Source organism: Equus caballus, chromosome 18 (genome assembly GCF_041296265.1).
Source record: "Equus caballus isolate H_3958 breed thoroughbred chromosome 18, TB-T2T, whole genome shotgun sequence".
Taxonomy (NCBI): domain Eukaryota; kingdom Metazoa; phylum Chordata; class Mammalia; order Perissodactyla; family Equidae; genus Equus; species Equus caballus.
The window spans coordinates 73,183,113-73,209,975 of record NC_091701.1 but is presented as its reverse complement, the minus strand read 5'-3'; the positions used below and the strand labels follow the sequence as shown (position 1 = coordinate 73,209,975).

The 26,863-nt window shown below is 41.1% G+C and overlaps 1 protein-coding gene and 1 long non-coding RNA gene across 19 annotated transcripts in view; both read left to right on the top strand.

The window, feature by feature from the left end:
- ANKRD44 (ankyrin repeat domain 44) overlaps positions 1-26,863 on the top strand; it is a 348,870-nt gene that overhangs the window by 168,054 nt on the left and 153,953 nt on the right. For 16 of the 18 annotated variants that reach the window (XM_070241458.1, XM_070241459.1, XM_023622277.2 and 13 more), the window contains one exon: positions 16,125-16,203. In XM_070241458.1, coding sequence (XP_070097559.1) covers positions 16,125-16,203 — 79 coding nt within the window. Of the gene's footprint in view, positions 1-15,906; positions 16,006-16,124; positions 16,204-26,863 lie in introns of those variants that run through there. The other 2 variants (XM_070241454.1, XM_070241460.1) reach the window with 2 other exon arrangements.
- LOC138918684 (uncharacterized) lies at positions 16,943-21,331 on the top strand. Its single transcript, XR_011428327.1, has 2 exons — positions 16,943-17,352; positions 17,871-21,331. It is a non-coding gene; the product is annotated as an uncharacterized lncRNA (long non-coding RNA).

Below are 26,863 nucleotides of genomic sequence, written 5' to 3'. Positions count from 1 at the left end.
TGGCCTGTTAATAAAGATTACCAAGACGCGCCTTCTACTTTCTATGACTGTTCCGACATCTAGATTTCCTAGGCCTGGAACAATTCCACACTAGTAGTTTCATCTTAATGAGAGCCTCTAATCATTTCATACACAAGTTTGGGCTAGCCAGAGACAAGGAAATAAATGTTCCACATTAAAAAAAATTCATTGTTGGTTCCCTAGTTCCACAAGCCACTGAGTTCCCAGGAGCTGGCATTTGTAGACTGGCCCTGGACATTAATGTCCCTCTCTGGGTCTTACTGTAGGTGAGGTCTTAGAGAAACCCAAACTCCACAGCAGACAGCCGTCATTGGAGAGGTCGCAGGTGAGTTTTCTTGATAAGGAATGCTAACTGAGCCTCATAGCTTCCTGTCACCAGTTTCTTAGCAATCTTCTCACCCTCTGGGTAAATAAGGTACAAAACCAAGACCCCAGTTGAAAACAACAGAATCGATAGTAAGTCTGATAGGGCTGAGAGTTCTGCGAAGGTCAAACAGCTTTGAAACAAGGCCAAGCCCTACCTGTGACGGACTTATGGGATTTCTATGTTCAATGAAGGTTAGAGATGGATGAGAGCCACAAACAACCATGGAACCCACCCATCCAGACTCTTTGGCATCCATAACCCCTTGTAGATAACCAGTTCTCTGTCTCACCTCAGAAACCTGCTGGCCACCCTCATACAGACCCGTTTGTTTTATTGGGGTGTAGGTTTTGATAAAGAGTCTAAGATAAATCAAGACGTTACTCCTTTTTATTCTTCCAAGAACCATATATTGAGCACCTACTGTATGCTAGGTTGATACAGAGATGAATAAGACTATCTCTGCCCTGAGCCTACAGCCCAGTTAGGGGGAGGCAGGAAAAAACAAGGGCAGATAATCAGTTGTGATGGTGCCATGACAGAAGACTGCAGAGTGGAGGGGGAGGCGTTGGGTAGAGGTTTCAGAAGAAAGGACATTTGAGCTGAGTGTGAAAAGATTCTTCCAGGTGATTCAAAAACCCCAAATCAGGGGCTCCCTGATTTGTGAATTTAAAGTAAAATGTGTCCTTATGTCAAATGTCCCTGCTTCTTCTCAAGAGGAAACTGTTGAGTGTCTCAAAGCCTCACACTTTTGCATTTCCATCCATCTGCAACTCGCCTTTGGTCAGGAGGTCACCACGGCCAGCAGTCTTTGCTTTGGTGAGGAGATAGTAGGAGAAGCTCATCACATTCGTGGCAGGAGGAAATTCGGATTCTTAGAAATAAAATGTGCATAAGAAGGGGGCCAAAGTTCACAGAGCTCTGCTGTTTTGTCCAAGGCCATTCAGGGAGTGGAAGCCTAAACATCTTGTCACGGTGAGGATGCGGAGAGAAATCATGGCAGGACAGTTATGCTTAAAACCTAAGCATATCTTCTTAGGGCTGAAGTTGGGAGTGATCTGGGCTAGCATTGACTTATGGTTTGTAGGGAGGAAAATATCACATACCAGAACATACTGTGGGCTAAGCCATCTAGCCAGGTGGATCACTAATGGTGATGTGGTCTCCGGGGGGATTTCAAGGCTGAGCGTGAAGCATGAATCAATGATGGCTGGTGGATAGGAAGTAGGTGATGGAGTAGCCTCTACAAGCCGTGAGATCGCGGCAGGGTGGGAGCTAGTAAGTTGCCCTATGTATAGGAAATAGAAGGCTGATGTGCTAGTGAGATATGCCTGGGTCTGTTCCATCTCGAGGTCAGATTGCCCAGAGAGGGACACGAAGACCTCAGGTCTAGAGCAGCCAAGAGGTGATGCCCCAGGACCCTCATCTGATTGAACCCCATCTCCTCTTTTGATTTCTAGTCATTATTTTATAATTCAATGGACAAAATAATCAATTTTACACAATGTAATGTGTAGACCTCTTTCAGAAATACATATGTTATGTAAAGCAAGATACATTTAAATTGAAAATCATTCCCTTCCATGAATACATAAGCTCAATAGAGAAAAGATAATACTTTTGGTAAGCAAGCAAACCATCCAAATATATATTAGTATTTAATCCATCAGTGGAAGGTCAGATCCGCCTGTCCTCTCTGGTGCTGAGTACATGGTATTTGCGATCTTCTGGGGAAGACCCCGTTCTTGCCTCCTCTATGCTCTCCAAAAGCAGATTGTTGAGTAAGGATCCTAAGTGCTCTTAACCCATGTGAAAAAGTACTAGTTATCCCTGAAAATACAAAATGATTTAGAGTTGGGCTGGGGAAAAGTATCTCTTACAGTCCAAGTTTATAAAGGCCAAGTGCATCCCTAGTGACCATTTTCTCTGATGGTTGTTCTTAAGTGGTACAGGTTTATTTGAAATTGCCCTGGAGGTGGAGAGGTGCATTTCCCATATCCCTTGGCCCCAAGGAGTGCTGTTATGTAACCATCTCCAAGTTCTGGGGCCGCTCATGTCAGTCTGCAACTAAAGATCTTGGGAAGCCTGACATTTTGCAGTCTACCCTTGCTAAGCAGAATGCTCTGTGTGGAATCGCAGCCGGTGCTTGACTTTTATCCCATTGGCTCAATTTAGAAAGGTCTTGCTTCTCGATGTAGAAGGTGGTCCCCTCGTTATCTTCCTGAGGACCTCTAATGAGTCTGTGGTGGCTTTGCTTCTAATAAATTAACAAGGGGGACTCTTATTGATAGCATAGGTGCCTTTGGTGGCAAAACTCTCTTGTGAAGTGCTGGAAAGTTTTGGTGAGGGTATTCTAGCTTGGGGATGCCTGGTTTGAAGGTTTTTAGCTTTGGGGGAGGAGAGAAAGGGCTTAGCATCCAAACCCCCAGGGCAGCTTTTGTCTGTCCAGGTTGCAACCAGATCTGACTCTGCTGAGCTACTGAGACTGGATGAGAAAGGAGGGCTTCACGGCAGCAGGATTACAGTCTGAGCAAGGGTTTAGAGCTGCTGAGGTGTCCGTGTTCCAGGTGGTTCTGTGAGAGGAGAAGACTCCACTGTGGGTCCCATGAGGTAATGGATGACTCATGCAAGGCCCACCTCTGGATCTGGGAGAGGTTCCCGTTACCTTCGGGTTGAGGTAGGACAGGATGCAATGGCCATGTGCAAGGGGGTTGACTGCTTCAGACCAGAGAGGAGGTGGGCCAAGCACTGCTATGGGCACTTGTAGGCAGTGCCAGCCCTTCTATTGGTAAACAAATAACATTTCTTAGTAGTAAAACTGTTTCTCCAGAACTGTTCTGAATCTCCTTCTTGTTTTGTCTAATCACCAAGGGAACTGAAAAACTCAGGATAAGCCACTAAAATATCCATAATAATAATAACAACACTAGAATGGCTAATTGGGCATCTAGATTTTGCCTGCAAGGGAAGTGATCCTATTTTCATTTCACAGAAAAGGGAAATGAGTCTCAGAAAGGTTGCTTTATTTGCCTAAAGTCACACAGCTCATAAGCAGCAGAGGAGGGATTCAAAGTCAGGTCATTCTGGTGCCAGAGTCTATGTTCTTATGGCCACTTGCGGCTGCCTCTAGTGAAAGTGTGTCTGTCCTGCAGGTCACTTGACAGGAAAGATCAGAGTAAGACCAAAGGCCTCCAGAGTGCCCTGAGGAGGGTGGACCAGGTTCTTCTTGGAGAGGAATTCTTACCGATTAGTGAGGCCCTCGGTGGTGTTGTGAGAGAACACAGAGAATGTGGAATCAGGAAACTGTCACCAAATGTTGGTGTGTGACTTTGGGCAAGTCAGTTCATTCCCCGAGTCAGCCTGGGTCCCGCCCTGTGAAATGGGGACGATGGTGCCTACTTGATCGGTCCCCTTGGGTTTTCCCAAGAACCAGGTGAGGAGAGTGCAGGAGAGCGCCCTGGCAGCTCTATGGGGCGTCTGCAAGTTCCAATTTTCCCATGCTTCGTGGAAAACATAATGTTTTGTCATTTGCAAAGAAACACATTCACATAACAATTATTTACAGCCTACTACAAGGTTGTGAAGGCTTTGGACAGGAAATAATGTCCAGCGCTTTACTGTTTCTATGTAATTACTTAAAATTAGCTTTCGTTAGAGCATACCTGTTGTGTTTGCTTTTTTAAAATAGGAAAGTCTTCTCTTACTTGCAAAAGGAATTTTGTTTTCTTGTTTCTAAACTTCATTTCATCCAAGTCTTGAAATAAAGGCAAAGAATGAAGAAGGTAAATACCCATCAAATTCTCCACCCGGAGGTAATCATTGTTCACACCTTGGCACATCGAGCAGAGCCGACCTTGGGTCAGGCTAACTGCATTGGTGATTTTTATTACCAGTATTACATTTAAACTCTATTTCCGAAATATCCACCTGGAGGCTGAAAAAGACTTGTAAAGAGATACTAATCAGTTCAGTTAAGGTGATTTTCTATGGAGCACAGAAACTGTTTTTATAAGCTTTTGCTTTTAATCCACATCCTTTCACGCCGTGCTTCCTTCCTGTTTGGCGTTTTCTGACGCTGTGCGTGGTGTGTCTGCTCTTTGCTGGCTGCTGGGATTACCCTGCCATTAGTCCACTGTAGCAAATAGCCCACTGCCTGGAGTCAAGAGAGCGAGATTGTCTGAGGCTCCATGAAGGCAGGGACGGAACTGTCTCTTGAATGCTACTGCATCCTAGGACTGAGCATGGGCACACAGTAGGCCCCAGGAAGTACTTTGTCATTTGTATGAATGAGGGGTTCCACCACTGCCATTAACAGCTGTGTGACTTTGAGCCAATCGTTTAAACTCTTGGGATGTCTCTAGTACTCTTCCAGTTCAAATATTTTGTAATCTAGGCTTCCTCTCCTGAGCTTTTGATTCTGACACTGTGCGGTCGTTTATCTGATGACAAATTTTCCCCACTGCTGTCCCCTTAAAGCTGTGAAAAACCAGCAGCTGCCTTCTCTTCACCTTTTCATTAACTGGAGATAATTTTCCAACCGATTATGTTATTGTCTTAGTTATCCGCCTCTCCTAAGCCATTTATGTTTGTTGAATAAGTTGGCTAATGAACTAATTAAGAGAGACAGTGAGCCTGGCCGGGGTGGGGTCCTGAAACTAGACTTCTCACCTTGCTGGGTAGCTCACTGGAACCGAGAGCAGCTCCAATGTGTGGGCTCCCTTAAATATCCTTAGCAGTAAAACATTCCCACTGTGTATAGGAGAATTATTGTTTCTTCATGAAAAGCTACTAAACAAATACATTAAAGTTAAAGACACTGCTTCTTAATATACTTGGGATGCTGCACAGAGCAACTGTGAACATTAGCTCCTAGGATGCAGGGGAGGTGGTGCTCTCCAGACCTGCATTGGGTTTCATCAGAAAGTCCTGATGATTGTCTTTGTAGTGAGTGGATGTATATTCCTCTTTCATTGGCAGCACAGCACAGCATCTTGGCCGGTTTTCCATTCTGTAGACCTAGAGGAGTGGAACCCTCTTGCATGTTTTGTTTCCACTGACTTTTAGGAAATGTTTCTGGCCAAATGATATCAGGACAATGGAACAAATAGTTGGTACTCCATCAGCCTTCCCATGCCAGGCTGCTCTAAAACGGCTTCCGTCACTTGGGAATTTCTGAGCACAGTGGTAAGAGCCCCAGAGTCTTCTGGCAAGACACTGCTGACAGGCTGCAGTGTGCCCACAGGTCAATCATAAACCATTCACCTCCCCACTTGGACTTAATTTTCTAGATTTGTTTTCTATATCCTTACTCAATACAGATTTGTCAAAGGTTTTGTTTAGGAAACATAAATGTTCTAGGGTTTTAAAGAGAAATCTTACTTGTGCTTACTTTTAAAGCATACAGACTTTAACCCAATACCCCATTCTTTTGTAAGAACTTCTCTTTTATGACTATACATGAGCAGGACGTGAGTTGCCTCATTTCTTTTCATGAGTTTGCCATTTCTTTTCTCCTCTTAACTGAATTTATCTTGTTGCCTGGCTGTATTTTTTTAACTCTTACATATGCCCTTCTTTCCATTATGTAAGATAGAGAATGTTTTACATGCCTAGTTATGTATTTTAAAAACAGCTTTATCGAGATATAATGAGCATACAATAAACTAGATGTACTGAAAGTGTACAATTTACAAAATTTTGACATGTTTACACCCATGAAACCATCACCACAATCGAGATAATGAATATATCCATCACCCCCAAAAGCTTCCTGCCGCCCCTTCGCATCTCTCTCCCAGCCTCCTCAGGAATCACTCATCTGCTTTCTGTCACTGTACATCAGTTTGCATTTCGTAGAATTGTATGTAAATAGGTTCATACAGTATGTATTCTTTTTTTGCCTGACTTCTTTCACTCAGCATAATTATTTTGATTCATCCGTGTTGTGACATATAGCAGTAGTTCATTCCTTTTAATTGCTGAGTAGTGTTCCATTATATGGAAATACCACAGTTTATCCATTCATTTGTTGATGGAAATTTGCATTCTTTTGCATATTTGGCTATTACAGATAAAGCTGTTATGAACATTCATGTGCAAGTCTTTGCATGGGTACATGCTTTCATTTCTCTGGGGTAAATAAGAGTAGAATATCTGGATCGTGTGGTAGGTCTGCATTTATCATTTTAAGAAATTGCCAAACTATTTTCCAGAGTGGTTATACCATTTATTCCCACCAGCAGTGTATGAATGTTCCAGTTTCTCTACATTCTCACCAACACTTCATCTTGTCAGTCCTTTTGATTTTAGCCATTTTAGTAAGTATGTAATGTGACTTTGATTGGCGTTTCCCTAATGATTAATGATGTTGAGTATTATTTTGTGTACTTGTTTGCTAACTGTATATCTTCTTTGGTGAAGTGTCTGTTCACATCTTTTACCTACTTTTTAATTGTGTTGTTCGCTTTCTTATTAGTGAGTTTTGAGAGTTTTTTGTATATTTTAGGTATAAGTGCTTTATCCAATATATGCTTTGAAAAATATTTTCTTCCAGTCTGTGGCTTATCTTTTTCTTCTCTTAACAGTGTGTTGCAAAGAGCAGAAGTTATTAATTTTGATGAAATATGGCTTATTGATTTGTTGTTTTATGGGTCATGCTTTGGTGGTGTATCTAAGAAATCTTTGTCTAATCCAAGGTCACAGGGGATTTCTCCTGTGTTTCCTTTAGACATTTAATAATTTTAAATTTTTCATTGAGTTCTGTGATCCATCTTGATTTAATTTTTGTGTAGGGCGCAAGGTATGGGTCAAAGTTGTGTTATTTTTGCTCATGGATATCTAATTGTTTCAGCACCATTTGTTGGCAAGGCTGTCCTTCACCAGTGAATTGCCTTTGTACCTTTTTTGAAGATCATCTGTGGTATTCGTGTTTGCGTCTTTGCACCAACACCAAGTTGTCTTGCTTACTGTTGCTTTATGACGTCTTAAAGTTAGCTAGTGTTAGTTCTCCAACTTTATTCTTATTGCCTGCTTATACTTTTTACTTGAGAGAATTTTTTCCTTGAGTCTAGAGTATTAGAACAAGAGTACTGATTATAATAACCAATAACTTTCATTTTGTTTACCAAGGCTCATAACTATTCAGAGTCAGCAAGAGCATGAACAATGGAATCAAGATCTGGTTCTGAATCCTGGTTCTATCACTTACTAGCTGTGTGACTCTGGTCAAGTTACTTATCATCTCAGAGTCTCAGGCTCCTCAACTGAGGATGATGATATTTAATATCATAGTTTTGTTTTAAGGAACAAATTAGAAAATACAAAATCTCTGATATAACTTTTGCTTAATATGAATTATTTTAGTTTAGAAAACTGGTACAATAAAAATATCCAGTGTTTAGTTACCCAAGGCAGATATAATCAAAATGTCTTTGGCATCCTAATTTCTCTTATTCTATCTCATTTTAAAGTCTTTTGAGTGATTCTTGTTTAGTTTTAAAAATTGGATATAGTTTTGAGGTTTGAACGTATAATTTGAACTTTTTTTAGATATAGCAAAAGGTACTAGTTTTCTCATATGTCTACATTACGTTCAAATGGATGAATTAAAATACCAACAGAATGATGGTTGAATAAAGTTGTTTGATCATGGAGGTGTATAGGGACAGAGATTTGCTATCAGCTTTGAGGCGCAGAAAGTTCTAGCCAAGGAAAATCCAGCTCCATGAGATAATGTGTGCGTGAAAGATGAATAACAATTGTAAATCTAAATTTTTCTCTTACGGTGACATAGAGGAGACGTTGATCCATCTCTGCTACTTTCATTGAAAGTAGAATTAAACAATATAAAGAGAATCTCCATACATCATAAGAAAAAGATTAATAACTGAGTTTAGAAATGGGTAAAGGACATGGACAGGCAGTTTGCAGTTGAGGAAGCCAGAACTTTAAATAAACATATGAAAAGAATCTTAACCTCACTTGTCTTTAGTGAAATGCAAATAAAATGACAATGAAATACCATGTCAGGCACATCATATTGGCAAAGAGTAGTAAGGTTGATAACATCAAATATTAGCAAGGGTGCTGAGAAAAGGCACTAATATGTGGCTGATGGGAGTCTAAATTGGTAAAACTATTTTTGGTTTTTTTGAGGAAGATTAGCCCTGAGCTAACTACTGCCAATCTTCCTCTTTTTGCTGAGTGAGACTGTCCCTGAGCTAACATCCATGCCCATCTTCCTCTACTTTATACATGGGACACCTACCACAGCATGGCTTTTTGCCAAGTGGGATCCGAACAGGCGAACCCTGGGCCGCCGAGAAGCAGAACGTGCAAACTTAACCGTTGTGCCATCAGGCAGGCCCCTGTAAAATTATTTTTGAAAGCTATTTGACAATACCTAATAAAATTGAATATGAATATACCCTAAGATCCAGCACTTCCTTTTCTTGGTATCTGCTCTAGACAAATTCTCATACCTAAGCAGAAAGAAACATGTACAGAGATGTATATTGCACCACCATTTGTAATAATGAAGAATCGAGACAGCCTAACCTAACACACTCTCTCTCTCTTTCACACATACACACACACACACACACACACTTCAAGCTATTTTCCGAACCATTTGCAAGTCACAATCCTCATGGCATTTTACCCCTAAAGTTATATTTTAAGACAGAGTTCTGAAGCGGATGTAGAAAAATGTTAACATGTTTGGTTTTGCTGGTGGAAATGTATAGTTTGTTATTTTCTGCACTTCTCTGTATTTGTGAGATGTTAAAACTTGAAAGTAAACATGAAAATTTTAAAAGGAAACATGATTTTGTTTCTCTCCTTTGCTTTCTTCTTTACAGCTTCCTTTAGTGCTCCACCTTAAGACGAAGGATCTTTCCCATTTTGCGTTTTGTTTGATTTAAACCTGTAAACATGTCTTCGGCTCTTCTCCTCACATGATTTGAGGTACCTCCAAGGTACCTATTTTGTGTTCAGAGTTTCTTTAGATTTCTCCTTGCTTCTAGTGATCTCTGTTCAGTATCACGTTCTGCTTATTGGGCCTAAGTTGTCAGTTATTTCCCTGCTTCTATGATATTAGTGGGCGTTTGGAGTGACGATTGGAACTTAACTTCATCTTTCATGACAGGAAGGCTTTGCAGGGCCTGTTTTCCTAACGTTGCTCCATCTGCCTGTCTTGGAATGTGAGATATTTATATGTCGGGAGGGATGTTTGTTTTAGGGTATGACAGATACTTATAATGAAGATTAGCTCACGCACTTCTAGCTGAGAATTTCCAAAGCAGGTAATAAACAATTCTTAATCTTAAAAACAGAGGTTTGGGGTGCCTCCTCAGTCTGCCTGTCTACACAGTAGTTTTAGCTGCCAGAACAGCCTCTCTGCCATGTCAAGCTCACTTTACATGTACGTAGTGCAAGTTCCCTATTTTCTTTCATTTGCTTCTTTGGTAAACAGATGACTGAAACTTCCTCTGCCTGATCTCTCTCTGACTTACTGCAAATGTAGCTCAGACGCCAGCTGGCTGTGTGTGTCTTTGGCTATTCATAGAAAGGGAGGGTTTACCTTCCTTCCTCTAGAGAAACCTGGGTCTTTTCATGGGTCTGCATCTGTTTGCAAAGGGCTATTTGGAATTGGAGCTACTGAGTAATGGAAAAACATCTCTCTTTTTGTGGTACACTCCCCCCCTTCCCCGGCCCCCCCCCCCCCCCCCCGCTTATCTGTGGCGGATACGTTCTAAGACCCCCAGTGGATGCCTGAAACTCTGGATAGTACCAAACCCTATATATATATCATGTTTTCTCCTATATGTCCATACCTATGATAAAGTTTAATTTATAAATTAGGCACAGTAGTTCTGCACTTCATCCTCTGCCCGAGGAGAAGGCCGCTGTGCTTTGCCATAAGCTCGACAAACGGAGCAGGAGACAAAAAGGGAGAAGAAAAGGGGGAGGTTCCGGGGAAAAGAGAACATGAGTAATACTACTATTAAAAATATGTTCCAGGTGGGGGCCAGCCCCATGGCCGAGTGGTTAAGTTCGCGTACTCCGCTTTGGCAGCCCAGGGTTTCACTGGTTCGGATCCTGGGTGCAGACATGGCACTGCTCATCAGGCCACATTGAGGCGGCGTCTCGCGTGCCACAACTAGAGGGACCACAACTAGAATATACAACTATGTACTGGGGGCATTTGGGGAGAAAAAAGCAGAAAAAAAAAAGAGATTGGCAACAGTTGTTAGCTCAGGTGCCAATCTTTAAAAAAAAAAAAAGGTTCCAAGCCAAGGATCCTCCTAGGGTGTCTAGAAGAAGAAACAAGACCTATCTGGTAATTATGGAGTGCTAACATAGCTAACAGAGATCCTTTAATTATTTTTTTCAAAATGTCTTTTTGTTTATCCTACTGTTTGAATCCACAGCATCCCTATCGGGGGCACCCACCTTTCAGAACTCTGTTGTTAAGTCTTATTGTCACCACTTAAGAGAGAGAGACTCTGAGCCCTTGGATAGGTTGCATGACTTGCCCAACGCAGCAAACTGATGTCAGAGAAATGGGTGTCCTGGCTCCCAACCTGAAACTTTTTTCCTTATAAAAATGGAAGCAAGAACATCATCTTAGAAGTTGCCTTGATAGTCCAAAAACCTTTCCGTTGTACTGCCCAGATATTCTGGAAAAAATGTGACAAACATATAGTAAACATCTTTCTAAATGAACTAACAATAAATGAATAGTGTGGGGCCAGAAATGAAGAGTAAACTGAGAAGCAAATCTGGAAGCACATGAGCTTATACTGCAGGGAGAAGTCAATACTCCAGGGCCTTGGCATCCAACACTTGCTCGGGGAGGGGAGACAAGGTGGAGAATGGGAACTGAGACCCTCACGTAGAGAAAGACCCTGGAAGTGGTCTTGAAGAAAGATGCTTGAAGCGAAATGGTGAGCTCGAAAAAAAGCCAAACCCTCCACAAGCAGATGGCACAGCGATGCATTAGCCTAGATTCTTGGGGGGGGGGGATAAAAGTGTCTCCACTGAGCACTTGCATCACCAGAGTCTGCCCTCATGTGGTTTGGGGTTTTGAATTCACAACGTCTGCATAGTCCAGGAAATTTCAAGCTGAAAAATAAGCATAAAAATTCCTTCTAGGCCAAGGATACCCCTAGGGTGCCAAGAAGAAACAAAACCTATGTGAAGAGATGTGCCCTCAATTCAAGGACTCAGGGCAGCCACAGATTAAACCTCCACTGAATATGAGCGGAGGCCTAGGTCCCAGACCCAGGTGGAAACAATTCACCATAAGGAAGCGTAGCAGGCATGACAACCAGCAAGAACTTGAGATAATGGAAGCATCAGATAGCAATATGAATAATGTTTAAAATCATCTAAACATGAAGGACAAATCCCAAGGGAAAAACAAAACATTATTTTTAAAAAATGAACAAAAATTGAGGGAAGAGTTACGAAGGAAGAGGTACAGGAAGCAGTATGAACACACGATGCTAGAAATCATCCAGGACTTTGGTCTAACAGAGATGAAAACGAGAGTCAACAAGGAGAGGAGAAAGATAAGAGAAGTACAGTGACTTAGGGATATGTTTTACAACCATTTATTCAGCCGTATTTTCTAGACATCGACATTTATTGAGAAGTTATCATTTCCCAGACGTTGTAGTAGTCGTTAGGAATACAAAATTTCAAACACCCAGTCCTCGCCCTAAAGAGACTTACAGTCCACTTAGCAGTGTCCGAAGTCAGGACATCAGAACAAAAACAGTAACGGGGAAGTGGGAAGTAATGACATTTGTGATGTTAAATGATTTGCAAAAATGACCAAATGCAGTAAGACAAATGTCTTAGTGAATACTGCCCCGAAACCCATCCAATTCTGAACTGCCCTGAGCAGGAAGTCTAAACTGACAAGACAAAAATCTTTTCTGAAATGGGAAATAAACACATTTTGCCCAGGACTGCCTGGAGGCCCTATTGGCTCCAGCTGATCTGGGAATATTGGAAGCGCTGGGCCAAACTTCCAGGTTAGTCACAGAGCACAATCTATATCGTCTGTCTACTTAAGCGTAGTTTCTGGATCCAAATTAGAATCCAGGACCTGGCCAGGACCACAATAGCATTCGGGCACAGTGGCTGAGCTCTGGGCCGTTTGCATTCACTTCCATCTGTTGCCCAAGTGGACTCTGTGATGACCAACAGCTGATGAGTGTCATGCAGGTCTTTACCACACCCACGGATTCAAGAGGAGAAAATAATTCAAAAGCCAGCACGGTAAGATCAACACGTATTGGAAATGGGTCACCAGAGAATTCTTCTGTTTTTTGTTTTTTAAAGATTGGCACCTGCACTAACAGCTGTTGCCATTGTTTTTTTTTCTTTCTTTTTTCTTTTTTTTCGTCTTCTCCCCCGGTACATAGTTCCATATTTTTTTTTTAGTTGTGGGTCCTTCTAGTTGTGCTATGTGGGATGCCACCTCAGCATGGACTGATAAGCGGTGCCATGTCCACGCCCAGGATCCGAGCTGTCGAAACGCTGGGCCGCCAAATCAGAGTGCGCGAACTTAACCACTTGGCCACGGGGCTGGCGCCCACCTGGAACATATTTTGAATAGTAGTATTACTCGTGTTCTCTTTTCCCCGGAACCTCCCCCTTTTCTTCTCCCTTTTTGTCTCCTGCTCCGTTTGTCTAGCTTATGGCAAAGCAGAGCGGCCTTCTCCTTGGGCGGACGATGAGCTGCAGTCTCCTGGCTGACTTCCCTGCCTGAGTATGGTGATTACTGTGGCTCTCTTATCCACCCCTCAACACATGATCCTGTGCATCACTCAGGTTCCTTGCTAGAGAGCGGGTGTTGGCCACGCTTGGTCAGTAGTGGAAATGCATTGTTATTTTAGTTAAGGTCTTAATGGCACATGAGGTTGTTTATGTAGTTCTGCTGCTTTGGAGAACCAAAGGACTCCCGCCTGAAGACATAGCTTCTCTGCAGTTGCCTGTCCATGGCATGTCCCTGAGGGAGAGTACCAACTGGCACAGTCATTCTGGAAGATACAGGAAACCTTAAGTGCATATTTACAGAAACACTGGGATTTACAATTGAGAACTTACAAGATGATCTCACATACGCACATTTTATATTATAAAAACTTCACTTTGAACAAGCCATATCATAAAAGGGGCCACATAATCAGCAAAACCAGTTATATAATGACGGCTCAACCAGATTTAGACATTGGGGTTTTCTTGGCTTTTCATTTGAGGCCAAGTTCTCAAGCAGAGCACTGACTGCCCTTCAGGTCAAATGAAGTCATAATTTGGGTGGGGTTAGTCCTTGTTTAAATCACTTAGGTAAGGTTTAATTTGTTGAACCAAACCCTGGAACCAGGTCAATTCACAGAAGAACGTATAATTATATAACTTTTATCCCAAGATTCAAGGGAAAGTTTTCAGTAGGTATAGAGGAGATTCAAAGGGAATATGAGGCTAAAATGGAAAGTGCTTGTAGAGCTGTCAATAGAAGAAACAGAAACAGAGAACATTGGTGAAAGTCCGGTCTTAGTTATTTGTATAGTTCATTGCACAAACTGACACTTGATTCTCAAATAAGCAAACGTTCTTTCAAATACTGAGCCTTTATTTTCACAGAAAGGGTGATATGGCTATAAGAGGGTTAACCATGGTTGTATATCTTACTAAACTCTCCAGGGGATACCATTATTTTGTAGGGACTAGTCACAAGACTGCCCTATTTCCACTTATCTGCAGTAATTACCTGCAGCATACGTAGACGACATAAATTCCCAGCTAATTCAGACCCCTCTTTTTATCCACTTAAAATTTAGTTCATCCTTTCATAAAACCTATTTACCAGACCTCCTAACAAATAGACTGGTTTGAAGATCAGTTCCTGTCATGTCCCCTGCCTGCCATCTGTTTTAGATGTTAGTGAGTCATAAAATGCCTAAAAGCAATATTCTGAAAGAGACTGAGAAAAAGCAGAGGGCCTGAACTGTCAGAAAACATAATCATGTCCTTGGGCTAATCAAAGGTTGTTATGTGGCTTGTATAATCAAGTGATAAGAGGAATGATGGTTAAAACTAATGGTGAATCCACAAATCTCAAAACTCAAATGTGTGCTAGTTTTGGGAGAAACCTCAAAGACAGCGTTTTGCTTCCCATTGCTGTGGAGCAGTCGATGGCAGTTTGTGGAAGAGATTATGCGCATAGAGCAGCTCAGTTTGGCCAGTTTATGCTAAGCACCTAGTCTGCTGCTGCTATGGGGATAACGGGGAGTAAGACCTGTTCTTTACCTTGTGTGGGTTCTCACTCTCGGAGGGAAGATATCACACAGCTGTCCATGCTGATGACAACAATGGCTATGCACAGAGCCCTTGCTATGCATGGGCCAAGCTTCAGGCCTGCCTAGGGTTTCATTTACTTACATTATTTTGAGTTCTCCTTTCAGTTCTCTAAGGTAGATATTATTATCTCCAATTTATAGATGGGGAAGCAATATTTTTCCCCCTGCATGCCATTGTGCAGCTCAGCACAATGTGGTAAGTGCTTTGCCAAGACTTAGACTGGAGTCTGACAGGCAAAGGGCCAGTCTTGATGCTGTTATATACCTGTGGGGTCTTGAGGAAATGTCTTCGTTTATTTGAGCCACAGTTTTCTCATCTATAAAACAGAGATAGTAATATCTACCTCAGCTCTCAGCTTCAGTGTCAACATCCTTAGAAAGGCCTTACCCGACCACTCTAAGGAATCTTACTCCCATCACCCCAGTCATGTGATCCCGTGACCCTTCGTTAAACTTGTTATAGCCTTTATCACCGTCTGAAAAGGTCTCCTGTGTCATTGGTTCACGTGACTATTGTCAGCCTCCCCCACTTGAATGTAAGTTTGTGAAGGAAGGGCCTGGGCCCATTGCTGTCACCCCTCTGTCCCCAGAATCTGGTTCTTGGCATATAGTAGGCACTCAATAAGTTTTGCAGGGGCTGGCCCCGTGGCCGAGTGGTTAAGTTTGCATGCTCTGATTCACAGGTGCGGATCCTGGGCATGGGCATGGCACCACTCATTGGGCCATGCTGAGGCGGCATCCCACATGGCACAACCAGAGGCACTCACAACTAGAATATACAACTATGTGCTGGAGGGATTTGGGAGAAGGAGGAGGAAAAAAAAAAAAAAGAATAGTGGCAACAGATGTTAGCTCAGGTGCCAATCTTAAAAAAAAATAAGTATTACGTAATGGGCAGTGGTCTAGGCAATAGTTAATGGGAATAGAAAGGAGAAAATGACTATACTTATGTTTAATGTCCTTGTGAACAATTCCACTATGTTCCCTTAGAAAGAAAATAAATCATTGAAAGCTTTGAACTATACTGTTAAAGTAGATAGAAAGGTTTGAATTTTTTTAAACCATACTGAAGGTTTGAGATAAATTGAATTTCATCATCCAGTGCATGACAGTCCATCCTTGACCTGAGCTGGCCTTCAATAAAAGGAGCAGGGAGGCAAATACGACACACAGACAGAGAAAATGGGATCTTTCGTATATGTGACTGTGGGAAATGCTCAGAGAAATGGCCAACCGGAACTCACCTGAGTGGGTGTTTGGCCTTCAGTCTCTCCCATAGGCATTAACCTCAGAGAAGGTGACACATCTTACTGTGTCTACAAAAGGCCCCTCAGCTTTCACTGACTTGTTTATCTTTGCTGTTCCAGGATTCTGAGAAGCGAACTCCGCTTCACGTGGCCGCGTTTCTGGGAGATGCAGAGATCATTGAACTCCTGATTCTGTCAGGTAAATACCAGATGTACTTAAAAACCAACTGCAGATAAAAATTTAAATGACCACTTTAACAGACTGACTACTACACTGAACCCAAACAAAATTTCTTTATTGTGCTCATGGAAGTTTGTCTGATCAGCGATTTTAACAGTAGACAAAAGACTATGCAAGAAGCTGTTCTTATTGAAAAATGGCTTCTCCAGGAAAACTTTTATATTGCTTTAAAAGTGTGATTCCTGACTGTCTAATCAAGCTCAGTATTATAGGTGAATTCGTACATTTAGATATCTTTTAATTTTTTTCATTGAAAAAAAAGAGAACAAACAAGAAAACTGGTTCCTTAAAGTCTACATGGAGACGCACAAATATGTGTATTTACATATATGGAAATTGCACTGCAAAACTACTATGTTTTGTTTATGGATACAGGACTGTGACTATGAAATCAAAGCGTAAAAACATGGAAGGAAAGGAAATGTCAATTTCTAGATTGTGGTTACCTCTGAGGAGGCAGACTGAGTGACAGATGTCTTCAGGGAAGGGTAGAAAAGAAACTACAACTCTCAAATATTTTATTTTTAAAAAATTGGAAGCAAATATGACAAACGTGTTAAATTGGATTTGTGTGTACACTGGTCTTTGTGATATTGTTCTCTTTATTTCTCTGTGTATTTTAAATATTTCATCAGATTTAAAAATGCCAATGCTTTCATTTTGGAAACCTGTGTGCTTGGTACATCTCACCAAACAGGTTTCTAAAACCAATATGCGCTTTCTTCCTGGAGTGTTTGCAAGACAAATCCTGGGAATGAATCTGAGCCCATGCACGTCTCTCGTCTCTCGTCTCTCTCTCGTCTCTCGGTGTGGACTGAATGCAGACCGACAGGCTTTCCTCCTCTTCCTCCTCCTTTTTGTTTGGGGAGATTCACATCTGGAGGAAATGCTGCTGCATACAAACTGCACCAAAGGCCTATCAGAAGTCTTGCCTTTGTTTACAGTAGTAAAGGGAAACAGAATTCCAGAGTAAGCTGAGCAAAGGTAGGAGCTGATAGCTGTATTCAGGCAGATGGGGAGAACGTTGTGGAAAAGGAACAAGGATTGTGCCGTGATACGCAGGAAGATTCACGTTGTCCTTATTTTTGTTGTGTTCATGTTCTCGAGGTGAGTTTTCCCAGGGAACAAGTGTTCTGTGCCGTAAAACTGGTGCACCCCGTGGTCCTGACGATCGCGTGGGGCTTAGGGTAGATTTCGTGTGGCGTCCCTTGTACTCTCGAGTACAGCCCTTCCTTCTGACAATTCTAAAGACGTTCCAGGGCTGTGTTTTAAACAAACATGTATTGTCTGGTGCTGGCACAGACTATGGCTAAGGGCCAGCGCACACCTGGCCGGTTGCCCCAGCAGTAGAAATTTTGCCCATGAAAAATTGTGGACAGGATCACTGGGGGTGTACAATAAAGAATTTTGTGGTGTGACACCTAATGGTCCCAACTATAACCACCATCCAAGTGTTGTGTTAAGAGACATCTCAGAGTCTCAGAGGAATGTTTGGTTCATGAATGTGCAAGTTCAAAACTTTGTCTTAGACTCCCAACTTTGTTTTTTGTTTGTTTGTTTTTCCACATCTGAAAGGGAAGGTTTTAATTCTGCAGCAATGAACTTGATGCATCTGTTTTCCTCAGGCATCTGGGGGCTGGTGATTGTTTGAGGAACTTGGTTTCACATCCCCTTCACGTGGCGTGGAGTCCACCAACCTCTGGTAAATGGCGCTCATTCAGCGGAGCCAGGAGAAGCTGTTCTGTGTGTCTTCATCTGTACACCTGGCTGGTCTTGGAATTACTGAGCTGTTAGCTTGTCTAGTATAATTTTGGGTGGCACATGCTATGAAATTTTCTTCCTCCCCTCACCAAATTAGGAAGAGTTAGGGCATGGGAGAGCATTGGGAAAGTTGTTTAGAAATTTTACTCAATTCTGGAAGCTCAGGCAAACTCTTAGAATTTGCATGGCTTTAAATCCCCTGAAAGGTCTTTTATTCAATTTGTATATTATATTCTTAAAGAAATATCATTGCAACAGTGTGATGATTTCGTATCTGAGCTTAACTCTGGCAGCCGGCCCTTTAGAGAATCCAACCAAACTGTTTTCCAATTTAATAATGAATGAGGTGCTAATTATTCCCATGTTGGACAAATAATTTGGCCTTGCTGGACTAGTCCATTACAGCCGTGTTGTCCGTTGTGTTAACTTACAGGGCATAGTGTAACCCAAGCCCCCTAAATTCCTGCTGACATTATCTCCTGTTAGCCAGGCAGACTGAACTCTGAATGCCTCTGAGCAGACGGGGAGGAATTCAGGCCTCACAAATTTCCCCTTCTTAAAACTGCCTGTCCAAATTCTGGCTTTATTTTCCCCCTGCCTCTAGCTTCTGTCTGGGAACTGGCTGAGTCAAGATCAAAGCAGAGAGAAGGTCAAGAGCTTGCTAAATCATTTGCCTGGAGATGCATGAACAAGATCAGTGTGCACCACTCAGTGGCTAAGGGTTAGGAGATTTGGGTTGAGATACAGGAAGCAGGGAACACAGAGAAATGGCCACAGGACCAATACCCTGTCGAGAAAGCCTGAGGATGCTCAAGGTTTAGAGGGCCCGGGCTGAAGGACGCAAACTGGAAGTCCCCACCCTCTAACTTGGGAGTGTTTGTGAGCTGTAACTACTAATTAAAAATCATAAATTTATTAGAACATAGAACACCAGACAACTGGTATTCCTGTAAAATTATTTCCTGCGACTTTCCAAAATGTAATTACCACTCCCCATGCAAATGGCCTCCACAGCCAGTGGCAGGTGGTTCTTTTGATTCTCTTATGCGTGACAAATATTTGTCGTTTGAAGTTGGATTTGATATTTCTTTTTGGTCTGGTGAAAGAGGGGTGATTAAATCAGGCAATGCTGATTTTGGCCCCCAATGTGATGTGATTTTAAAGTAATGAGCCGATTTCTGGTGGGTGTGTAAACTGGCCCTGAAGGCAACTCCAAGGGGAGTTTGAAAAATGTTTTGAGCCACTGCCACATACATGGAATTATCATGCACTCTTCCAAGGTCATTGCTTTGAAGGACAGTGCTCCTAGGCTGTAATAAGATTCGGTCTGTTTGTTAGAAAAAAAAAAAAACCAATAGCAAGCTGATCTCATTATATTATAATCATATTTCATATGCTCTTTCTTTCACATTTGTTTCTTTCTACAATTAAAAGCCACACTTTGGATAAACCAGCCTCAGGAATCAATTATTCTCTCTGGCCTGTAAGAATGTTCAGTCACTTTGTCTACCTTTCTTTGTTCTACGTCTTCCTACATGACAGGGCTAAGAGAATGGAAATATTGCCTCTGGAAAAGATGCTCAGAGTTCCCTTTACTCCTGATCCCTATGAAAATAAAATCAAGTAGTAATAGGGATAAGAGGAAGAATGTGCTTAATTTGAAATTGGAGTTTGTGCCTGATAACTTTTAGTTGGGTCTTTGTTTTTGAAGATTCAGATAGCCTAGTGCTTTTTTTTTATGTTTAAGCTTTAAAATGTCCTTGGGTAAAAGCATTTGCCTTTAAATCATTAGACATGCAGACTCTGTGTCCTTCAGTGCACAGTGGCGCCTGACAGGCAGGTAAATAACATGAAGCTTCCTTTAGAAAAATCAGTTATAAATATTCAACTCCAAACCAGCTGATGTCTTCCTCTGACATGTAAACAAGACTCTCGGCGCGTTCTGAGGAAGAGGATGAGGAAGCCAGTGGCACGGGATGACACGGATGAAATGCTGCTCAGTCCCTGCTCAGATAACTCTGCTTTTGTTATAATCATTTTGTTGTTTGGCGAGAGGAGGCTTTCCTGGCAGCTGCCTGTTCAACCTTCTGGAGGAGGCGGAGTGGAGGGAGGGAGGTCCTGCACAGTGACCGAGAGAAGCTACTTCCTAGGTTTCTCATTATCTTTCAGTTCCTCAAGTGACTGTGAAGCTGCCCAGAAACAACGCTGATGTTGTTTGTTACGGGCCGGGTGTGTTGCTTCGTGATGCTCAGCAAGCTCAGGGTCATTTTCCTCCGTGAAAGAATTTTAATACTAAAAGCCACATTTGGATCCATGTAAGACTGAAAATTTTCAGAATATATAAGTAATAATGTAATAACAACATGATATAAATATATAATTGTAAATTATAACAAAAAACAGTAATAGGAAAATAGGGGAAACGGCAAAGAATATGAACAAGCAGTTCTCAGAGAATGAATTACAAATGGCCACTAAACGAGCTTATTAGAAGATGCCCACCTCACTGGGAAACAAGAAAACACAAAATCGTGATACCATTTTCTTCCAATCAGACTTGCAGTATTTTAAATGACTGATAATATCAAGTGTTGATGAGGATGGGGAAATTGAGCAATCTTATACACTGTGAGTGTGTAAATTGGCACACTTTGGAGGCTTGAGAATATCCAAAGCAAAAGTGTGCATGACCTATGACACAGCAAGTCCATTTCTAATTGTCTATCCTAGACAAATACCTGCACATTTGCATAAGGAGTCATTTTATGGATGTTCATAGCAGCAGTGTTTGAATAATGAAATACTGGAAACAGTTGAAATATCCGTCAATAGAGAGAATGTCTAAAAAATGGAATGTATTTATATGTTGGAATACGTGTGTCAATGAAAAGGAATGGGCTCATTCTCTAAGTATCAATGTGGATAGATATACAAAATATATAGTTGAGTGAAACAAGCAGATTCAATGTTATTACAATATGATACAATTTATGTAAAAACATGCTTATGAAACAATGCTATAAATTTTTAAACATGGTTTGTAATATTTTAAATGTACAAAAACATATTATACTGACCACTCAGCTTAATTACCCCGATTTTCTAGGGACACATGTATTTGCATCTGAAGGCATCAAAGAAACTGGAAGCTTATGTACCAAACTCAGAGCAGTGGTTTTCTTCAGAGAGTGGGCAGAGGCCAGCATTGGGGATGATACTCAAGGGGACTTTACCTAAATCTGTAACAATCCATTTTTTTAAAGAAGAATGCGTTCATGTATTGCTCATATGATCAAAACATGAAATAAAATAGTCTGCTCCTGTTCATTGTGATAGGCACATATTCATAGCTCCAGGTCAAGCCAGTTCAGTTGAGGAGACATTGCTGGATCTCTCTTTTAGTCAGAAAGCATCCTTCACTTGGCAACTATTAACTGAGGTCTGCCCTGGGCTTAGACCTGTGCTAATGGCAGGTGCCCCCTAGTCTCTATCCGTTTGTCCCTAACTCTGCCTGTTAATAGTTAGCAAGCAATTACATAGTGCTTACCATGTGCCAGGAAGTGATCTCAGGGCTTTTGTGGTATATCCTTCTTGACTGTTCAATGTTTTTACAAAAATGGGCTCATTCCATATATAATGTTTTATTACTTGCTTTTTTCACATAACAATAGTTTGTGAACATCTCTCCACGTTATAAGCATTCTTATAAAGCATCACAGCCTTGTTGTATGGCTATACAGTAATTTATTTAACCAACTCTTCTTTGTCTAATACCAAAGTTGTTTCTGCTTTTTACTTTTATGACTAACCTTTCATAAAACATCCTTGAACATTAGTGTTAACATTCATCCATAGTTATTTCCTTTAGAAACAAGTTATAGGGCATTCTCACGCACACACGCACAAATACAGAAATGAGTTGTGTATATGAGAGAGAGAGAGAAAGCAAGAAGAAATGGGGGAGGGAGAAGAGAGAGAGCAAGGCTGAAGGTAAGATTCGGACTTGTGGTGGCAAAAGTGGGTAGACACAGCTGTGGGCATGTACGTCACACATGCACTCTCCCCTCGTCACTGTCCTGGTGGTCTGGCTGGTAAGAGAGCTCCTGGGGTGAGATGCTTAGATTCAAAGTGTGGTCATAACAAAATGGCATTTGGAGAGACAGCAGAAGATCCCCTAAGATCTTAGAGTTCTCCCACCTCTGGGTGGGCATGGACCTCGGTGGTCCTGCCTTTCCTGGGTGTGCTTACCTTGCCACTGTTCTGCAGCTGGGGAGGCTAACTGTGGGGTCACTGATAGTGTTTCTGGAGAGGGGAGAGCATGAGAAAAAAATAACAAGACCAGTGAGTAACACATCGTTAACATGAAAATTTCTTTTCAAAGTGTTCTGTACAACCGAGATCAACTACAAATCCAATAGGAGTCTCGCTCCCATTCTTACACCCCTGGGGTGAGCCTTAGGAAAATCCTGGGAGAGACTGTATGGTTGGGCCACTTTATATGGAAAAGATGGAAGTGTCATTTTTCTATCAAGGAGAAGGGCCACTCCACTAACAAGAATAAATTGTGTAAGAGAAAGCAACTTATTCCCCACTTCCCAGTTTTATTAAGAAACGTAAACTTCAAATGCACTAGCTTTCTTAAAAATATTTTATTAGAAAATATTTCAAACTAACAGAAAAGAATGGAGAATAATATAATTAATACCCTTCACACCAAGCTTCAAGAAATCTTAGCATTTTCCATATTTGTTTTACATCTTTCTTTAAAGGAAATAAAACATTGAGGACACAGTTTTGCAGCCCATTAGGCATACTTACTTCATCCTTTTCCCCACCCTCCCTCCCTAGAGGCATCTCTGTCTGGACTTGATATCTGTTTTCTTTAGCCATATTCATTACTTTTATCTCATGTCCGTGCATCTATAAACAATATGTAGAATTGTTTTTGCAAATTTGAAAACCGTATAAAACTGATATTATGCCACAGGTACTAGTCTTCAATTTCATTTGTTCGTTCAGTGTTATATTTTTGAAGTGTATCTGTTTATATACAGATCTTCAGTCTGTTCATTTCCATGACAGTGTAGCATTCCGTCGTGCAAATATACCACAAGTATTTATCCCCTTTCCTCTTGATCAACATTTGAGTCCAGTTTCTTGCTGTTACAAATGGGCTGCAGTGAACCTTCCTGCACATGTGTGAGTTTCTCTAGGGTGTACGATTGGGGTGGAATTGCTGGGTGGTAGGGCAGACACATCATCAATGCTGCTAGGTAGCAACAAATTGTTCGCCAAAGGGGGTCGTACCAGTTCACATTCCCACAGCTCTATGTAAATCTTCCTGTTGCTCCATACCCTTGCTTACTCTTGGCATTGTCACACCTTATAATTTTCACCAGTTTGATAGGCGTGAAATGGTGCATTAATGTTGCTTTTATTTGACTCTCCCTAATGAATTTTGAGGAGAAGCATCTTTTCATATGTGTCTTGCCATTTGGGTTTTTCCCTCTTGCATTAGCTTTTTAAGTTTACTATAGGCAATGCAAAATTTACTCTGTTAAAGACTATAAATAATAAAATATGGGCTCTGCCACTTAGCATTTAGATCTGCACTGTCTAATATGGTAGCAACTAACCAGCTGTGGCTATTGAGCACTTGAAGTGTAGCCAGTTTGAATGGAGGTGCATTGTAAGTATAAAATGCACAAAGCATTCTTGAGAAAGAAGAACAAAGCTGGAGGCATCATGCTCCCTGATTTCAAACTGTGTTACAAAACTACAGTAACTAAAACAGTATGGTATTGGCATAAAAACAGATACGCAGATCAATGGAGAACCCATAAATAAACCCATGCATATATGGTCAATTAATTTACAACAAAGGACCCAAGAATATACAATGGGGAAAGGACAGTCCCTCAATAAGTGGTGCTGGGAAAACCAGACAGCCACACACAAAAGAATGAAACTGAACCACGGTCTTACACCATACACAAAAATTAACTCAAAATGGATTGAAGACTTGAACATAAGACTTGAAACCATAAAATTCCCAGAAGAAAACTTAGGTGGTAAGCTCCTTGACATCAGTCTTGGTCATGATATTTTTTAATCTGACACCGAAAGCAAAAGCAACAAAAGCAAAAATAAACAAGTGGGATTACATCAAACTAAAAAGGTTCTTCACAGCAAAGGAAACCATCAAGAAAATGAAAAGGCAACCTCCTGAATGGGAGAAAATACTTGCAAATCATGTATCTGATAAGAGGTTAGTATCCAAAATATATAAAGAACTCATACAACTCAATAACAAAAAACCAAACAATCTGACTGAAAAATTGACAGAAGATCTGAATAGACATTTTTCAAAGAAAACAGACAGATGGCCAACAGGTACATGAGAAAGTGTTCAACATCACTAATCATCAGGAAAATGCAAATCAAAACCACCATGAGATATCACCTCACACCTGTTAGAATGGCTGTTATCAAAAAGACAAGAGATAATGAGGGTTGGCGAGGATGTGGAGAAAAGGGAACCCTTGTGCACTGTTGGTGGGAATGTAAATTAGTGCAGCCACTATGGAAAACAGTAAGGAGGTTTCTCAAAAAATTAAAAATAGAACTACCATGTGATCCAGCAGTTCCACTTCTGGGTATTTATCCAAAGAAAACAACAATGCTAACTGGAAAAGATATATACACCCCCATATTCATTGCAGCGTTATTTACAATAGCTCTGATATGGAAACAATCCAAGTGTCCATCGATGGATGAATGGACAAAGCAACTGTGGTATGTATACAATGGAATATTATTCATCCATAAAAAAGAATGAAATCTTACTGTTTGTGACAACATGGATGGACCTCAAGGGCATTATGTTAAGTGAAATAAGTCAGACAGAGAAAGACAAATACTGTAAGATCTCTCTTACATGTGGAATCTAAAAAAAAAACCCCAAAATAAAAAATATGCTCAGCCAAGCTCACAGATATTGAGAACAGATTGGTGTTTGCTAGAGCAGAGAGTAGGGGGTTGGGAGAAATGAGTGAAGGGGATAAAAATTCTTATTTCTTCACGACTGATTGGAGATTTCATAATTCATTTAGGAGAATAGAAGTTTTATTCTCATCTCAGGGGACTGAAATCAATTTAACACAAGGGTTAGATTTTAAAGTCAGTGTACACAATCAAAGCTTTATTATGAAAAAAGAACATAGGGCTGGCCCAGTGACCTAGTGGTTAAGTTCACATGCTCCACTGTGGTGGCCTGGGGTTCACTGGTTCGGATTCCGGGCACGGACCTACACTCTGTTCATCAAGCCATGTTATGGTGGTGTCCCACATACAAAGTAGAGGAAGATTGGCATAGGTGTTAGTTCGGTGACACTCTTCCTCAAGCAAAAAGAGGAAGATTGGCAACAGATGTTAGCCAGGGCCAATCTTCCTCACCAAAAAGGAAAAAAAGGAGAAGAATATAAAATAAGTCTAATAATTTTTAAAACTCGATTACATGATAATATTTTGGATATATTGAGTTGAATAAAATATATTACTACAATTAATTTTCCCTGTGTTTTATACCCTTTTTAGTGTGGCTACTAGAAAATTTAAAATTATATAATTACCTTACATATCTAATTGCAAAATTATGCTAAGTGAAATGTCAGACAGCAAAAGCCAAATATCATATGACTTCACTCATGTGTGGAAGATAAAAGGCAACAACAACAAATAAACACATAGATACAGAGAATAGAATGCTGGTTACCAGAAGGGAAGGGGCGGGGCGAAAGGAGTGAAAGGGCACTTGTGTACAGTGACAATGTCAGTTAGACTTTGGGTGGTGAACACCATGTAGTCAACACAGAAGTTGAAATATAATGATGTACACCTGAAATTTATATCATGTTATAAACCAATGTTACCAACAAAACCTAAAATAAAATTACGTACTTGGCTCACATTATATTTCCGTATTTCCATAATTCCAACACTGAGTTAGAGGCTCTGAGTCAGAGCTGACATGCTACCCATAGCAGGTATCACGTCAGACACGTGTGGCCTGCCTTCCTACAGGTATACTGGAGGAAGGGGTGACAGCAGGTGAAAATTCAAACTCAGGCACACAGGGACTTGTGGCCATACGTTCTCCATCTCAGAAGACTGATTGACATCCTGACATGGAAGTCCCTTAAAAGTGGATGGGGAAATCTGAAGGGTTGCCTTGAAACAGCCATGCCTACCAGTAGGGAATGAGACTGAAGCCAGTCCTCCAGGACTGTGTGAGAGCTGGGTGATATTGGTGACAAGACCGCCAAAGAAACAGCCTAGAAATAAATATCCAATGTGCATTTGCCTTACTGGAGAGAGTAAAAGGTCTGTCTTCTGACATGCAGGTATAAACACAATGTGGCAAAATATACATGTTTTTTGACCCAGGTAAAGGCCTCACAAAAAAATGGATAATTTTAGATGGGTTGAATAGCTTCTAGAATGTTGGAAGAGGAAATACATGGGCCTGAGGGGATAAATGCTATTTGTTTCTGAACCAAAAAGTTCGGCTTTGTGACAGTCATCTGGCATTCTCTTGGAACTGAGACTTGGGAAGGAAATCTAAAATTTCTTTCTGGTAGTGGAAATTTTGTTTTAAAATTGACAGTTTCTTCTGTTCTTAATTACACTGGGTTTCCTCCTCCCCATTTTTTTCCAGCCCTCAATTGAGTCTCTCGCTCTTAGAAAGATACCTGTTCGTGCACTCTCCAGGGCTGGGGCTTTGTGTTCTTAAATCTCTGCATTTGACTTGCCCTCTTTTGAAGGGCAAGGACTATGCCTCTCACTTCCTTAAAAATCT